This window comes from Lagenorhynchus albirostris, chromosome 1 (assembly GCF_949774975.1).
Source record: "Lagenorhynchus albirostris chromosome 1, mLagAlb1.1, whole genome shotgun sequence".
Lineage (NCBI taxonomy): Eukaryota > Metazoa > Chordata > Mammalia > Artiodactyla > Delphinidae > Lagenorhynchus > Lagenorhynchus albirostris.
The window spans coordinates 130618078-130636871 of NC_083095.1; the positions used below are offsets into that span (position 1 = coordinate 130618078).

The 18794-nt window shown below is 37.5% G+C and overlaps 1 protein-coding gene across 9 annotated transcripts in view; it reads left to right on the plus strand.

The window, feature by feature from the left end:
* The window catches only part of NEO1 (neogenin 1), a 241340-nt gene that overhangs the window by 75307 nt on the left and 147239 nt on the right, over window positions 1–18794 (plus strand). For all 9 annotated transcript variants that reach the window (XM_060169920.1, XM_060169973.1, XM_060169940.1 and 6 more), the window contains exons 3-5: window positions 1410–1685; window positions 4645–4798; window positions 17215–17351. In XM_060169920.1, coding sequence (XP_060025903.1) covers window positions 1410–1685; window positions 4645–4798; window positions 17215–17351 — 567 coding nt within the window. The remainder of the gene's footprint in view (window positions 1–1409; window positions 1686–4644; window positions 4799–17214; window positions 17352–18794) is intronic.

The window sequence follows — 18794 nt, forward strand, 5'->3', positions numbered from 1 at the left end:
ATTACCCGATTGTTAACATTTTACCACATCTGCTTATCATCTAATATGCACATACCCACATAAAATTTTTTCTTAACCATTAAGAGTAAGTTGCAGATGTTACCCCAACCTAAATACTTCTGTGTGTATTTCCTAAAAACAAGGACCTCTTCCTAAGTAAACATCCATCAATATTAGGAAATTAACCTTAATAAAATTCTACCATTTAATCCATAGATACAATTCATATTTCATTGGTTGTCTCAATAATGTTCTAAGTAGCAGAAAAAACAAAAGCAGAAACTTTGCCCCATCATCCCCCTTCCTTTCTGGTCCAGGGTTACAAGTTTTACTTAGTAGTTCTCTCCTTAGATTCTTACGATCTCAAACCATTCTTCAGTTTATCCTTGTCTCATTTCAGATTTTCTAATTTTCCTCCATGAATAGATTTAGATTTTGCATTTTGGGGAGAAATATCACAGAAGTGATGCTGTATTATTAGTGCATCATATCAGGAAGCATGTGGTGTTTTGTTCCATTACTGGTGATGTTAACTTTTATTACTTGGTTAAGATTGTCTGTACTATGTTTCTTTACTCTAAAGTTAATAAATACTTTGTACTTTTATTAATTAGTAATAAGTATTTTGGGAAGAAGTAATTTGATACTCTGTAAATATCCTATTCTTCATCCAACTTTCACTTACTAGTTTTAGCATCCATTCTTGATTCTTCCTGCATTAATGTTCATTATCCCAGATCTAGCCAGAGGAAACTCCTTTTGATCTGACTTCTGTGTCCTTTTGATATGTCCCTGTTATCCTTTAGATACTTCCTTACTTTCTCTCACAAGATTTTCCAGACTCATATTGTTCTTTCCCTACTCCAGTCCTAGAATCAGCCATTTCTCCAAGCTGCGTTAGTGGAGAATAGTATTTAGAAATCATGATTAGGTCACCGTATGTACACATTGCTACTGAAGTGACATTGATTCTGGACTCTCTGGCCAGAGTTAGTATGCGTGTGTGTGTATCTGTAATAACTGTATATGAAACGTATATATATTTTACGCATATACATTTATATCCAGATATACATCTATCTATATACATCTATAGTTTTATAAAACTGTTAAGTTTACACTGATACCTCTGTTCTAGTGCAATACCATGGGATTTATTCTACCCTTCTGCTTTTAATATTTGTACCTTGCTTCTTCAACTGTGAGGAATCTGACTCCAGTTATTCCTAGTACATTTATTTACTTGATCTGTATCCCTGTATGTAGCCAATATCCTGACCCATGGACCTTCTTGACCCTGGTTCCACTACACATGTGGCCACACCGGCTGACTTGCTCCTGGTTCCTATGACTACATTTTAAAGTAATATTTAACTACTTTTTATTTTCTCGTTTTCTTTATTGTCTAGGTCTTCCAAGATTTTCCAGCCAACCAGAACCTTCTTCGGTTTATGTTGGGAACAGTGCAATTCTGAATTGTGAAGTTAATGCAGATTTGGTCCCATTTGTGAGGTGGGAACAGAACAGACAGCCTCTTCTTCTGGATGATAGACTTACCAAACTTCCAAGTGGAACACTAGTTATCAGCAACGCAACTGAAGGAGATGGGGGACTCTATCGCTGCATAGTTGAAAGTGGTGGGCCACCAAAGTATAGTGATGAAGTTGAATTAAAAGTTCTTCCAGGTATTAGATTATTATCAGCACTGATGGTTTTATGTTTATTAATGGATAAAAATTGTTCTGTTAGAATTTTTTTTAATAAACACTGTTACAGGTGTGGGTTGAGATATTAATGTCAGCATAAAGAGTTTCAGTTTCTTACAGGGAGACAAAAGAAGAAAACATACCAGACAGATTTTTAGCAAATGTGTTGGTCAGTAAAAATTTACCAAGCAGTAAAGTATGTTCAGTATCTGTGGCATTCTTCGTGGCCAAAGAAACATTAGCTCTGTGTCTTTTGTCAAACCTCTATCTTCTGCTCTCTCCCCCAATAGCATACTTTTTATAGTTCTCTTACCTCCCTGTAATAAGGTTGTTTTTATAGTTCTCTTACCTCCCTGTAATAGGGTTGTTTTTGTAGTTAAGTCTTTTTACTTATAAGAATCAGAGACTCACTCAGGCTGGTTCATATAAGGGATGGGCAGAGTAGTAACTGTTAGTACAGCATCTCTAGAGACACTGGTGAGCAAGAGTTCTTGGATCTTTGTGATGCTCCCCCATTTTAATGAACGCTCCTCTTTCTGTCTTTCCTTCTCTTTGTGGGTTCTCATTCTTTCTGCCCTTACTGGCTTTCCTCATAATCTGTTTTGTGCATCTTTTCTCAGCTCTGTAACTTCTGCTTTCTTGTGATGTCCTCTCACTTGTGGCTCATCATAGTCCCTCTACCCTCTTGGTGTTTCATGACCTTTCAGCTTCTGTTCGCACTGCTACATGCCTGATTCTTTCCATATTTCTCATTTCAAATCTGAGTTGGACCATCCCTACATTGTTTGGACAGTTTTTATATATAACCATTTTGTAGGCATGTTTTTAGCCTATGGATTGGCTTGCAAAGGGAGGCCAATGTTATCCAATGTTATGAGCAGCCACTCTTGAGAGTATTCCTAATGGGCCTTGAACTGATTTTTTAAAATGCAGTTTCTTCCTTTGTCATCGTCGTTCTTGCTCTTATCATTCCTATCCCAGTGTATTCTCAGCTCAGCAGCCACAGTTATCTTTTAAGATGTTTATTAGATCATGTCACATCTTTGCGTAAAACCTTCTAATGGTTTCCCATCTCAGAGCAAATGTTAAAAGTCCTTGGCCTGTAAGGTTTTGTATAACCTTAATGCCACCTCCCTCCCCCATCTCTCTTCTTACATCTCATACCCTTCTCTCCCTCACTCTGTGATTGTTGCCACCTTATGTTTTTAGAACACTCCAAACATGCTCTTGCTTTAGGGTCTTTCTACTTGCCGTTTTCTCTGCCTGGACTCCTCCTCCCTCAGATATCTCTGCCTGACTCACTGTCTTACCTCTCTGCTCAAATATCACTTTATCAGTGAAGCTTTCTTGGACCACTGTTTAAAACAACAGTCTTCCATTTGTGCCCCAGCACTTTCTCCTTCCCCCTTCATTTTACTTGAGAACATATCACCAGCTGACATACCATGTCTTTTATTTGTTGTCTCTCTCCCCTTATTAGTATGTAAGCTCAACTAGGGCAGGGAATTTTGTCTGCTGCCAAGAATGGTAACTGGCACATAGAAGCCAATAAATATTTGTTCAGATTTGTTTGTTTTGATCAAAATTTGATTAATTCTAGGTAAATAGTTCAAGGTGAAAGAGAACTATTGCTATATAGCGATGTCTTCCTGCCTACTTCCTGACTTGCTTTTATGTGACAGAGGGCATATTTGATAGCAGACAGAGGTCATATTTTTTTCTCTAAATCTGTGGTAGCAGTCAAGCAAATCCTAAAACCAGATTCAAGTAAATAAGATTCTTGGTGTCAAAAGGATGAGCCACCATGAAATATCTGAAACAAAAAGTACAGAATGTTTTGTTTACTTAACGGAGAGCTATGCTTGTAAAGCATAGTCGTCTTGAATAATGCAAACTGCTAATCTCCTATAAAATTTTTGGGAAGACATTGTTCTTGGTGTGTTGGTTAGGAGGCTGGGTTGGGTTGATGTCAGTAATAGAAGCATGTTTTGTGGTTGGTTACAGAGATGAGAGCAGTGTCAGCCTTAGAAGCAAGGGATTCCACCACTGAATGGCTGACTTTTAAAGGCATTGGTTAAACTCATTGGTTGGCTTTCAAAGGCATGTTCACTGAAGCGAGTTGTACTGAACTATTAGACAGTGTTTACTTGTTACCATAGCTACAGAACTGTCATCGATTGGTTACATAAGTTTAAGGCCAGCTCTGGTGGTTGTTACCATGGCTATAGAACATCTTTTTCTAAGAGTATGGGGATAAGAGTCACATCTCTTTGCCTGAGAACAGTCTTTTTTTCTCAAAACTTAACATTAGAAATAGCACCCCCATCTAGTAGAGAACCCTATCTTCTACCCCACGAGTATGGCCTTTTCATATGCTCATAAGAGGGCAGCTGTATGAAGTGAATACACGTATAGTGGTAGCCTGTTAGTTGCACCATTATAAAATCAAAGGTTTGACAGTCTTAAGTGAGAAAGTCAAAGCGATGAAGATCAAAGATTTTCAGAAGTAACACACAGGTGTAGGGAAGGAAAAGAAACCACTTATGGTATCCCTGTGAGTGGGGAGGATACTGCTAAGGGTCCTGAGCTTGATCAGTCTTTTTTCTATTTGTACCACTCATGAAGCATTTACTTTATGTTACCTTTTAAAATGAAGGGGATTCATGTCAGATCTCACTCAGATGACCAGTAAGCACATTGAAAGCAGGAGCTATAACTTATACATCTTTAAGGCCCCCAGAGAGCCTAGCACAAAGTTTTGCACATGGAAATTATTAAGAAATGTTTGCTAATTTAAATGGAATTTTCTTGTCACTTTTGCTCAAACTATTTTGTTGTATAAAGCCACACAGACTGAATAGGAATTTGCCATTCTTTATCATTAAAGTGGTAAAGTGCTTTCTTAATTATTGTCTTTTGTTTAATTTTTTTTTTTTAGATCCTGAGGTTACATCAAACTTGGTATTTTTGAAACAACCTTCTTCCTTAGTCAGAGTCATTGGTCAGAGTGCAGTGTTACCATGTGTTGCTTCAGGACTTCCTACTCCAACCATTAGATGGATGAAAAATGAGGAAGCGCTTGACACAGAAAGGTAAAAATGTCTGCCTAAAAGCCTTTTCAGCCTTAGTGTGAGACTTGGTCTGATCTTATTTGGGACTCTTGATTAATTTTAAAACGATTATATCTTTCATTTTTATTTAACTATATCATGATGCTCATTTATCATTCTTGAAATATGTTTATATTGCTGTATATGATTAGGATGTTTAAAGAAAAAAATGCTTTTAAGATATTAAGGGATAATTATTCCATTGTTTTTTTCTGAGCTGCAGTGCACTTAAATTCAGGCCTTAGGACCTCCTTCCCTAAATTGTTGCAAGAGTTTCTGATCCTGACTACCTGAAACGTCTCACTTACTCTCATATGCATTTTGTCGATAGTAGTTTTTTTCTTTACTTAAACAATAAAAGAAAATGTATTCCTCATTCTTTTGTTTTTGCCTTTTAAAATCATACCAGCTTCTTTGTATGATCACAAAATTTTCATCTTACACACCAGCCTTTTCTGTTGACATCAGCCACCTGTCATCTCTCCCAACCCCCCTCATTACTTCCTTAGGTAATGGATACTTTTCTCAGTTGTATTTTGGTAAGAGAACTGAGGTGGTGGTGGTGGTGGTAGTTAGGTATGTTTTGTTTACAAAACAAAGTCGTTTTGTGCATTGTAGGATGTTTAGTAACATCCCGGGCCTTTGCCCATGAGATGCAGTAGCACTCCCAAGCTGTGACAACCAAAAATGTTTCTAGATATTGCCAGATGTCTCTTGGGGAACAAAATTGTCCCCAGTTGAGAAACAATGTCCTAGAGCAGTGCTTTCCAATAGAAGTGTGATGTAAGCCACATACATATATAATATTAAAATTTCTAGTATACACGCACTACTAAATATACTAATTTATGCAGTGTACAGGTGAAAGGGAAATTTAGTTCTACCAAAACAGTGAAGTTTGTGTTTAATGCTGCTTCAACTTTTACATTTAAATAAAAATTAAATAAAATTAAAATTCTGTTCCAGAGTCAGTCTGGCCACATTTCAAGTGTCAGTAGCCACATGTGGCTAGTGGCTATTGATTTGGACAGAGCAAGTATAGAGCTTCGCAGTTGAGTAATTCAAAGTAAGCAGATAATCTTAATTTGTGTCGTTCAGTAAACAAGACATGGAAGGGGATATCTGACTAGTCAGCTTAGTGATCAACCTTTACTGATCAGTGGGGATGCTGGAATACAATCAGATTGTTCCTCACTTGTTCCATTAGCAAAACTGAGAGTATCATCTTCAGTATCATCTGATTTCTTGCTGAACACCTATGCAGTCACCAACTTCTGCCTGTATTTTACTTCCTTTTTTCCACACTCTTTTTCCCAGCTAAATATTATGCAAAGAATTTCTAAGACTTCAAGGGAATTATTTTAAACTTACGCTACCTGAAACATAAGGAACCTTAAAATAGGGGATACAAATTTCAAGCTCTTAGAGTAGAAATTTTAATTGGCTGCATGTTAGAACAAAGTATCAGGAACGGGAAAGCTGAGCTAGGTTATTTTTAAAACTTTTATATTTCATAATCATAGAAGTACATTCTGAAGATAAATAATGATATAAGAGTTTGATTTCTTAAGTAAGAAATAAAAGTGAGAATTTCTGTGATTCTCATTTGTTTATACAGTAATTATTCAACAAATATTTATTGAATGCTGATTACGTTAGGCCCTATTCTAGCAGGGAATAGAGTAGTGAACCAAATAGAGGTTTTTTGCTCTCACGGAGCTTGTATTCCAGTGCTGAAGAGTGAGGCAATAATCATATGAACGTATGAAATTTTAGTTTATGATAAGTGCTATGAAGAAAATTAAGGCAAATTTAGTAATTTCCTAGTAATATTACTCTGAATTTTAAGGATAAATAGGAGACATAAGATTGAGTAGACTGTTTCCAACCTTGAGTTCTGTAGGCTTCTGAATACTTGCGTTATATGGTAGAAAAGTCTGAGAAGCATTGCTTTAATATATCACTGTCTCAGGAAGCTTCAGAAGAATATAAGAGCAGGATACTGTTGGTGTTGTTCACATTGATGTTTCCAGACCCTGGCACAGTGCTTGGCATATAATTGGGTAAGGATAGTGGTGACCAGTATATTTTGGTTGAATATCTGAATGTAGTATAGGAAAATGTAAGTAGATGAATGGAACACAAGAGTGCTTCAGGTTAGATGCAGGTAATTACTCAAAATATCTGTTTCTCCCAGGGCCTTATGAGATATATAGATGGACCTTAGTTAATAAATTGTTTAGACTTCAAATTAGAAAGAAATTTAGAAATTGAAAGGAAAAAGTGGCTAGAAATCCAGGTAGTAACTGGGCTGGGTCTAGTAAAAAAACTTAAATTATTGGACATCCTTCTCTATCGTTAATTTTAAGACCTCTTTGAAAATGAATATTTTAAAACATTTCCATGGCTTTTATAAATGTCTTAAGAATTGATATATTTACTTAATCTTTTGATCAGATTTGTTCCGATCCAAACCAAACACAGGTATTGAAGTGGAGGTGGCGGTGGAAATGTATCCCATTCATTGAGTAGTTTTATTTGAAAGGGGGAGAATTTAGAAAATACAGATGCCAAAGTACAAGGTGACTGACAGCAAAATGTAATTTAGTAATTAAATAATGTTATGTTTTAGTGGAATGATAGATTAGAACCCAGCTGCAAAAGAACAGGTTATAGTTATAAAGATGCTTAATGTTATTACAGTTGACAATAGTAGAAAAATTAGAGTATTTAAAAAACAAGTAGAGGACTTCCATTTCTGGGAAGATTGAATAGTGTTTTTCTGTATTCTTCCTGCTAATTACAACTAAAAACTCTAGCCATTATATGTAAAACAAACATAAGAAGACTCTGAAAGATGGAGAGAGGAAGATTGACTGGCTAGGGGCTTTTAGACCGAAGGAACACCATGATGGTGTGTTCCCTGGTTTTTGTTTTTGCCTCGTATGTCCCAGCTTGAGCTGAAGAAGTTGATAACTTGGAAACACCACTAGGCATAAAAAGAAAAGCTCTACCAAAAGTGTGCTCTCTCTAGCCAAAAGACCAGGAAAGAGGCAGCCTGGCAAGATAAAAACTGTTAGACTATAATCGCTCCTACTCCAGCCATACACCACATAAGAAACTGTGGCCCCATCCTCTCCCATGCCAGCAAAGGCCAAGTGGGAGGCCTAGACTTCCATCCTTACCAGGTTGTAATGAGGTCTCCCATCCTCCCTGCTATATGGTGTCAGAGGCTAAGTAGAGAGCCAAGATTTTCATCCCAACTGGGAAGTATTGAGGCCCCCACCCCTGCTGTATCAGTGGAGACACACGGGGAGCCTGGACTTTTATCCCACCTGGCAATAAGAGACACTCCTTCCCAACTTCCCTTTTCCACTGGAGTGGTATCAGAGGAGGCCTGTAGAGAGTCAGGACTTTCAGCACCATGTAGCATTGACACCCTCTCTTCATGGTATCATTGGATGCCATGTGGGGAACAGTAATGAGTTACTGTTACTGCACCCAGCCAGGGGGGCAGTATCAGTGGAAGCCTGGTGAGGAGCCAGAACTCCCAACCCTGCTAAGGGGTAAAGAGGAGTCCCCACTTCCCCCTCAGGTATCAGTGGAGACTGAGTGTAGAACCTGGACTTCTACCTCCACCTGACATAATGAGGTGGCACCTCCCCTTTCCTCTGGGTGTCAGAAGAAGCCAGCTGAAAACAAAAGGTTTAGTAAAATCCAGAGTCTTATATAATATGATGCCCCAAATATCCAGATTTCAGTTGAAAATCACCCATTCATACCAAGAACAAGGAAAATCTCAAAAGAGAAAAGAGAGTCAATTGATGCCAACACTGAGATGACAGGTCTTTGAATTACCTGACAGAGATTTTTAAAGCACCCTTAGGTAGGTTTATTCCTAGGTATATTATTCTTTTTGTTGCAGTGATAAATGGGAGTGTTTCCTTAATTTCTCTTTCTGATTTTTCATTGTTAGTGTATAGGAATGCAAGAAATTTCTGTGCATTAATTTTGTATCCTGCTACATTCATTGATTAGCTCTAGTAGTTTTCTGGTGGCATCTTTAGGATTTTCTATGTATAGTATCATGTCATCTGCAAACACTGACAGTCTTACTTCTTTTCCAATTTGGATTTCTTTTGTCTCTTTTTCTTCTCTGATTGCTGTGGCTAAAACTTCCAAAACTATGTCAAATAATAGTGGTTAGAGTGGGCACCCTTGTATTGTTCCTGATCTTAGAGGAGGCAAAAGACCTGTATGCAGAAAACTATAAGACACTGATTAAAGAAATCAAAGGTGATACAAACGGATGGAAAGATATACCATGTTCTTGGATTGGAAGAATCAACATTGTGAAAATGACTATACTACCCAAAGCAATCTACAGATTCATTGCAATCCCTATCAAATTACTGATGGCATTTTTCACAGAACTAGAACAAAAAATTTTACAATTCGTATGGAAACACAAAAGACCACGGATAGCCAAAGCAATGTTGAGAAAGAAAAATGGAGCTGGAGGAATCGGACTCCCTGACTTCAGACTGTACTACAAAGCTACAGTAATCAAGACAGTATGGTACTGGCACAAAAACAGAAATATAGATCAGTGGAAAAAGATCGAAAACCCAGAGACAAACCCACACACATATGGTCACCTTATCTTTGACAAAGGAGGCAAGAATATAAAATAGAGAAATGGCAGCCTCTTCCATAAGTGGTGCTGGGAAAACTGGACAGCTACATGTAAGAGAATGAAATTAGAACACTTCCTAACACCATACACAAAAATAAACTCAAAATGGATTAAAGACCTAAATGTAGGGCCAGACACTATCAAACTCTTAGAGGAAATTGTAGGCAGAGCACTCTTTGACATAAACCACAGCAAGATCTTTTTTGACCCACTTCCTAGAGTAACGGAAATAAAAACAAAAACAAATGGGACTTAATAAAATTTAAAAGCTTTTGCACAGCAAAGGAAACCATAAACAAGACAAAAAGACAACCCTCAGAATGGGAGAAGATATTGCAAATGAAACAACAAAGGATTAATCTCCGAAACGTACAAGCAACTCATGCAGCTCAGTATTGCAGAAACAACCCAATCCAAAAATGGGCAGAAGACCTAAATAAACATTTCTCCAAAGTAGACATACAGGTTGCCAACAAACACATGAAAAGATGCTAAACATCAATAATCATTAGAGAAATGCAAATCAAAACTACAATGAGGTATCACCTCACACCGGTCAGAATGGCCATCATCAAAAAATCTGCAAACAGTAAACGCTGGGTAGGGTGCAGAGAAAAGGGAACCCTCTTGCACTGTTGGTGGGAATGTAAATTGATACAGCCACTATGGAGAACAGTATGGAGGTTCCTTAAAAAACTAAAAATAGAACTACCATATGACCGGGCGATCCCACTACTGGGCATATACCATAATTCAAAGAATTACATGTACCACAGTGTTCATTGCAGCACTGTTTACAATAGCCAGGACATGGAAGCATGTCCATCGACAGATGAATGGATAAAGATGATGTGGAACATATATACAATGGAATATTACTCAGCCATAAAAAGGAACGAAATTGAATTATTTGTAATGAGGTGGATGGACCTAGAGTCTGTCATACAGAGTGAAGTAAGTCAGAAAGATAAAACCAAATACTGTATGCTAACGCACATATATGGAATCTAAAAAAACGGTATTGATGGACCTAGTTGCAGGGCAGGAATAAAGATGCAGATGTAGAAACGGACTTGAGGACCTGGGATGGGGGGACAGGGGGGAAGCTGGGATGAACTGAGAGAGTAGCATTGACATATATACACTATCAAATGTGAAATGGATGGCTAGTGGGAAGCTGCTGCATAGCACAGCGAGATCAGCTTGATGCTTTGTGATGATCTAGAGGGGTGTGATAGGGAGGGTGGGAGGGAGGCTCAAGGGAGGGGGTTATGGGGATATATGTATACATATAGCTGATTCACTTTGTTGTACAACAGAAACTAACACAACATTGTAAAGCATTTATACTCCAATAAAGATATATTTTAAAAAGATTTTTAACACAGTCATCATTAAAATGCTTCAACAGGGAATTACGAACACACATGAAACAAATGGAAAAAGAGTATCTCAGCAGATAAATAGAAAGTCTCTTCAAAAAGAAAGAGAAGACTTAAAGGAGAACTAAATGGAAAATTTTGAACAAAGACAATAACTAAAATAAAGAAAAACTCAATAGATGAGCTCAGCAAGAGACTAATGGGACAGAGGAAAGAATCAGTGAACTGGGAAAAAGGAGAAGACACAAATGATCAGTATTAGGACTGAACCAGGAATGCCACTATAGACCCTGCAAACATCAAAAGGATAATAAGGGAATACTATACACAACTATACATCATGTAAGTTTGATGACTTAGACAAAGCATATCCTCTAAAACACAAACTACCACATCTAACCCAATGTGAAATAGATAAATTGAGTTAACCCTCTTACTCTTAAGTAGATTAAATTTGTAATTTTAACCCCCCGCCCAAAAGTCTGCAAGTCCAGATAGTTTTATTGGAGAATTCTACCAGTGTTTAAAGAATTAAAACCAATTCTACACAATCTTTCCAGAAAATAGAAGAGAAGGAATTGAAGCTATTACCCTGCTAACAAAACCAGAGAAAGATAGTACAAAAAGGGAACACAACAGACTAGTATCCCCCGTGAATATGAACATAAAAATTCTTAACAAAGTATTAGCAAATAGAATTCAGCAATAAATAAAAAGTTATATGTTCTATAAGTGTGGTTTGTTCCAGGGATGCAAGGCTGACTTAGTATCCCCGAATTAATCAGTACAATCCACCAGAATTAAAGAAAAAAAAGAAAAACCTGAACCTGATCAGATTAATCAGTGGAGAAAAAGCTGCTGACAAAATTCAACACCCATTCATTATGTTAAAAAAAAAACCCTTAAAAAAATAACTTCAGAGCATCTACAGAAACCTACAACTAACATTATACTTAATGGCAAACAACAGTACTTCCCCATCAAGATGAGGAACCAGTTAAGGAAGTTCACCATCACAGTGCTAGAAGTTCTAACCAGTTCAATAAGACAAAAAAAAGGTATATAGATCAGAAAGGAAGGCATATAACAGTCCCTATATGCAGATATGTTTATGTAGAAAATCCTAAGGAATCCACAAAACTTACAACTGAGAAGTGAGTTCAATAATGTCACAAGATACAAGATAAACATAAAAATCAGTTGTATTTCTGTATTCTAGCAATGAACATGTGAACACAAATTGCAAATACAGTAGCATTTGCAGTCACTCACATCTTAAGTGTAAATTAACAAAACTTGTTAAATTTGCATACTAAAAACTATAAAATGCTAATGAAAGAAATCAAAGAAGAGCTAAATAAATGGAGAGACATACCATGTCCATGGATTAGAAGACTCAGCATAGTAAAAACGTCAGTTCTCTTCAAATTTATATACAGGTTAACTCAATTCTTGTCAAAATCCCAATAAGATTTTTTGTAAATATAGATAAAATTATTCTAAAATTTATATGGAAAAGCAAAGGAACTAGAGTAGTTAAAACAGTTTTTTTTTAAAGTGGGAAGAATCAGTCTATTTGATTTTAAGACTTACTATGTATCTAAAATAAAAAAGACTATATGGTGTTGATGGAAAGATAGACCGATATATCAGTGGGATAAAATAGAGAATCCAGATATAGATCCATACAAAAATTCCCAACTAATTTTTGACAAAGATGCAAAAGCAATTCAGTGGAGGAAAAGTAGCCTTTTCAACAAATGCTACTGGAATAACTGGACACCCATCCATAGACAAAAACCTGAACTTCAAGCTGAGTCTCATACGTTATGTAAAAAATCAACTCAGAATACATCATGGACCTAAATGTAAAATATGCATCATGAAATTTTAGAAAAGAAACATAAGAGAAAATCAGGGTCAAGGCCTAGGCAAAGAGTTTTTAGATTTTACACCAAAAGCACAATCTATAAAAGGAAAAATTGAAACTGGATTTCATCAAAATTAAAACGTTTTGCTCTGTGAAAGACCCTGTTAAGAGGATGAAAAGATAAGCTACAGAGTGGAGAAGATATTTGCAAACCACATGTCTAACAAAGGAATATTATCTACAAGGTGTAAAGATATCTCAAAACTCAGTATTAAAAAAAAGCATATAATTTAACTAGAACATGGGCAGAAGGGATGGATAGGTGGTTCACCAAAGAAGATGTACAGATGGCAAATAAGCGCAAGAAAAGTTGTTTTAACATCATTAGCCATTAAGGAACTGCAAATTAAGACCACAAGATATCACTACATACCTATCAGAATACCTAAAATTTTTTTAAAGTGACAATACCAAATGCTGTCAAATATGTGGAGAAACGGGATCACTCTGACATTGCTGGTAGGAATGTGAAATGGTACAGCCACTCTGAAAACCTGTTTGGCAGTTTCTGAAAAAATATGTTGCCACTGCCATATGACCTAACATTTTACATTCTTGGGCATTTATCCTGTATAAATGAACTTATGTTCACACAGAAACCTATACATGTATGTATATAGCAGCTTTATTCATAATAGCCCCAAACTAGAAACAACCCAGATGTCCTTCATTGAGTGAATGGTTAAACAAACGATGTCTATCCATACTATGGAATTACTCTTAAGCAATAAAAGGAATGATAATTGCAACTATCTGGATGAATCTCCAGAGAATTATACTGAGTGAAAAAAAGCCAATCCCCAGAGGTTACATATTGTATGACTATTTACGTAACATTCTTCTTGAAATGACAAAATTATTGAAATGGAGAACAGATTAGTGATTGCCAGGGGTTAATGAGGGAGGTGGTAGAGGGAGGGAAGTGGGTGTGGCTGTATGTAAAAGGACAATATGAGGGATCCTTGTGGTGGAAATGTCAGTCTCCTGGTTGTAGTTTTACTAGATATTACTGTTGAGGGAAACTAGGTAAAGGGTACATGAGATCTCTTTGTATTATTTCTTAGTACTGCATGTGAATCTACAGTTCAAAATAAAAAGTTTAAAGAAAAAAAAATGAGAGCATGTAAGATTAGCTTTCACCTACCCTTCCTTTCCTGCTGTTTTAGAGGAAGAGGGTGTGTAAGAAGTCCTTTTGTGCTCTCCATATTATTGTTTTCCATTCTCTCCAGCGAAATGTCTATTTCTAACTTCCTGGCAAGTTCTTTTGGTATACCATTTTGTAGAATTACCATTTTTTATGTCTGTCTTTCCCACTCAGTTGCATGACAGTACTGATTTTGTTTTTGTTCACTGCAGTATCCCAGCTGCTACCTGACATATATAGGCACACCAATAAAGAATTGTTAAATGAAAGATAAATCCCTCTCCTTAACTTTATCATCCAGCTTCTTAAGAGTGGTCATTACTTTATGCCCTCTCTTTACCCCTCTTGTTACTGCCATAATTCATCCTCTTTAATTCTGAACCATGACACTAACTTTACAACTTCTAATCTTTTCCCCACTCCTCACTCCTCTTGTTTCCTCACTAAATCTGATCTTGTTATTGATCTGCTCAAAAGCCTTTCCCTTTGGCTAAAGAAATGTCTCCTTAGCACAGCGGTCCCCAACCTTTTTGGCACCAGGGGACTGGTTTCGTGGAAAAAAATTTTTCCATGGACCAGGGAGGGCGGGGTGGGGGGATGGTTCAGGGGTAATGCAAGCAAAGGAGGGGATGGTTCAGGGGGTAATGCCAGTGACGGGAAGCGGCAGATGAAGCTTCGCTTGCTCACCCGCCCCTCACCTCCTGCTGTGCGTCCTGGTTCCTAACAGGCGGCGGACTGGTACCGGTCCCGGTTCTGGTCTGCGGCCCGGGGTTGGGGACCCCTGCCTTAGCACACCAAGCTCTCTTCAGCTGACCCCCGGCTACTCAGAGACACATATATACATACACTCCTGTGTCCAGCAACACTCGATTTGGGTCCGTTGACCATGAATGCTTTTTCACTTATTGTTTCTGTTGCCTGCATTTTTGAATTTTGGAGCTGTAAAAGCTTGATTGCCATTTTACTCTAAGCCACCATATGTTAGGTGAACAAGTTAAGTGAATTCTGATAAGCTAGTGGACGTTCTTCCTCCCAGCCTTCTTTTTTTTTTTTTTTTTTTTTTTTTTTTTGCGGTATGCGGGCCTCTCACTGTTGTGGCATCTCCCGTTGCGGAGCACAGGCTCAATGGCCATGGCTCACGGGCCCAGCCACTCCGCGGCATGTGGGATCTTCCCGGACCGGGGCACGAACCCGTGTCCCTTGCATCGGCAGGCGGACTCTCAACCACTGCACCACCAGGGAAGCCCCCAGCGTTCTTTTAAGGAAAGTAAAGTAAGCTCCGTTAAGAAAGATTGACTTCTCCTGTACTTGTACTCAGTTATGGCAAACATGAGGCATAGCAGTATCAGGAATATTTTTTAGTGTAAGTATTAGATATAAATTGCTGTACCTCAATTTCAAAAGTACCATACCAGCTAGTGTTTCAAATTGTGTTCCTCTCAGCTGGGTATCATATGTGTGTAGTGCTAGTTTCCCTTTTGTGAACCTTGTTTTCCATTTATGAAACTTAGTTGTGATTTTGTCCAAGAGTAATATATAGGATATTAATTTTTGTAAATTTATTTTGTGAGGCACCCAAACCCTGTCTTATCTCTGTTTCTTTTATCCCAGTCATTCTTGCTTTCTTCCATTATATGTTGTCTTGCTTCTCTATCACATAAAGTTGTAATTTGAGGGTATAATTAAGATAGTTCACATTGGAAGACCACTTGATGAAGTTTAGTCTTGATCTTACAGGGTATTTCTTAGAGAAGTCACCAAATCTGATTCTGGTTTTCCTTTCTTTGTCCAGAAACTTAATCTTGCCTATCAGATTTAGAAAGACTACCCAAACCCACAGTGTACTGAAACTTAGACCAAGATAGTACTTTACTTACAATGAGAATTATTAAGTGTGGCACAGACTGAATAGTCGTCATTTCCTCTGACTTTTTTCCCTGTCAAGAATTCCATATGGGGCTTCCCTGGTATTGCAGTGGTTGAGAGTCCGCCTGCTGATGCAGGGGACACGGGTTCGTGCCCTGGTCCGGGAAGATCCCACATGCCGCGGAGCAGCTAGGCCCGTGAGCCATGGCCACTGAGCCTGCGCATCCGGAGCCTGTGCTCCTCAACGGGAGAGGCCCGCATACCGCAAAAAAAAAAAAAAAAAAAAAAAGAATTCCATATGAAAAGCCAAATTGTAATCAAAACTTTTTTGTTGAGCATAGTTACAGACAGGAAATATAACAATATTAAGATTTGAGAGAGAAATCTGCCTGTGAAAGTCAGTTAGATGTAGAACCTCAAAGTAAAAACAAAATTGTAATTCTCTAAAATCTCCAAATTTAACTAAACTTATTCACTTTATAAAAATTTCATCAGAATGTTAGTTTGTGATTTCTTCCTTGATGTTATAGGATCATTTGGCTTTCTTTTTAAATATTCTGTTTGAGGGAGAGAAAAAGGGAAAGAGGGAGTGGGGAGAGGAAATGAGATTTTCTTCTGGTAGTTATTTTCCTTTCCAAGGATAACTTCAAATAATATATAATACATCTCAGTGTTACATATAGCAAAATTCCTTTATAAAAATACTTTACCTGTACAAAAATAAAAAATATATATTTTCCTTAAATAGACTTAAGACATTCTGTAGAGCTGGGTTAGTAATGATCAGCATCCTTGTTGATAATGGCGTGATGGTGGCGTTCGTGCCCAGCTACCACACCCAGGAAGCTGCTGTCTGGCAACTGTTCTCTCTCCCTTCCCTTCCTCTTTTCCTCCCTTTCCTAGCCAAGCCACTGTTGGAAACTTTCAGTGGGTACTGTGACCCCATGACTTACTGTTTCTGATCTGACGTTTGCCCTCTCTTTTAGTCATTTGAGTATAGCATAGGTGTGGTGGTGTGACTCTCAGATTGATACCAGACTTGAAAATCACGTAATTTGCAAAATAAAATACTGGGCAGAGTAAAGAAGCAGAGATGGATTGTGGGGAGTGGAATTGGTCACAAAAATGGTATCCCTTTGGGAATAATTAAAGTGTCTGAGATAATTCATTGTAACATTTTGATTTGTATTTGTGATATTTATGCATGTGAAATAGGAGCAAAGCAAATTGGAGTAAATTAAATTCTGATATTTTATGTTGGTCTCAGTCCATCTATAGCTGTATAAATAATACTGTCTAAGTGTTTTATCTGTTTTATGTGGAATGTTTTTCAGGTGTTATTTTCCTGGTTCTGAAATGTATCAATATGTTTTAATGCAGCTCTGAAAGATTGGTACTGCTGGCAGGTGGTAGTCTGGAGATCAGTGACGTCACCGAGGATGATGCTGGCATTTACTTTTGTATAGCTGATAATGGAAATGAGACCATTGAAGCTCAAGCAGAGCTTACAGTACAAGGTATGCAAATGTTTCCTTTATAAATTTTAAAAATCCTGTGTACTTTATGGGTTTGTAATTGTTAAAAGTTAATGTGGAAGAGGCAATACACCATAATAGTTAAAAGTAAATGAGCTACTTGAGTTCAAATGCTGGGTCTTATACTTCCTAGCTATATAACTATAGGAAATTTACTTCTCTGAGCTTCATTTTTCTCATCTGTAAAGTGGAGATTTAATAAGAGTACTTACCTCATTGGAGTTGTTTTCAGGACTAGAAGAGTAATGCTTGTAAAACTCCCAGAATAGTGACTAGAATATGGTAAAAGCTCAAAGTTAGTTATTGTTGTTATTATCTGCAGTGTAGGGTAGGGAAGGGTGTGATCTATGGCATCTGGAAGGTTCAGTTCACTTTTCTTGTCTCAAAAATGCTTTCTCTTTCTCTGACCCAGAACCACATATCCTAAGCATTGGTGTTCCCTCCTTTAGGGTGAATAGATCACCTAGGAAGGAGCGCAGTGTGGCTCTCAACATAACAACCTGTTTGATTTGATGATTTCTTTCTTTGCAACTAATGCTGACCATTGCAGCATCTCCCTTATAGGTTCTCTGATTTGGAAGTCAAAGAAAATGACCATGGCATGTACACATAATCTCCCCATCTCCCTTGTTTTTCCTCCATATGGAAGTGTACCCTCAGAGGAACATTTGCTCTCTCTCCTATGAATTGTCTGCAAATCTGTCTTTGTTTCAAATAAAAATCTTTAAGATCTTCTCTGTTACTTTTAGGGAAATCCAACACTGCTTGGATATGTAGAGGTATATATTAACTTATGATATTCATTATCAGGTTGTCTCAAAGTGTATTGTATTTGATAGACTACTTCCTGATACATGGTTTGGGGTGATCTCATATTTTATATGAAGGTTTCTTTCTCTTGGTACATTTTGTGGGTTTCAGAGTGGAAAGTAGTCACATTCCTACTCTGTTTGATAGGAATTGGGGAGCACATTGGGGTTCTGTGCTGGCAGAGGCATAGAATGTTTATATTCTGTATTGCTATTTGTGGGTGGATTCATCATCTCTGCAAATCAAAAGAGCAGGCCTTAGAGTTCATATAACTGTTACCTCACTTGAGCTCAACCATTGCTCTGGCTAGATAGTAAGTAGGATTAGACCAGTGGTAGAATGACTGATTTCTTTGTAATTGGAACTGGACAAGTAAAATATGTAATTGGAACTGGACAAGTAAAATATTAGTGAACTTCCGTGCCTCCCTTGGTGGATGTTTTTCTCTTTTTGTTTTTTTCGTTAGTCAGGTTCTTGGCTTGATGCTTTCTCCATTTTTCTACCTGTGCCTCAGTTTCCTCCAAAGTAAAGTACCTTGTTATTAGCCTCAAATGGGAGGCGTAGTGTCTGCCATATGTATTAGTTACACTTGTCCATGCAATTAATTTCTGCTCT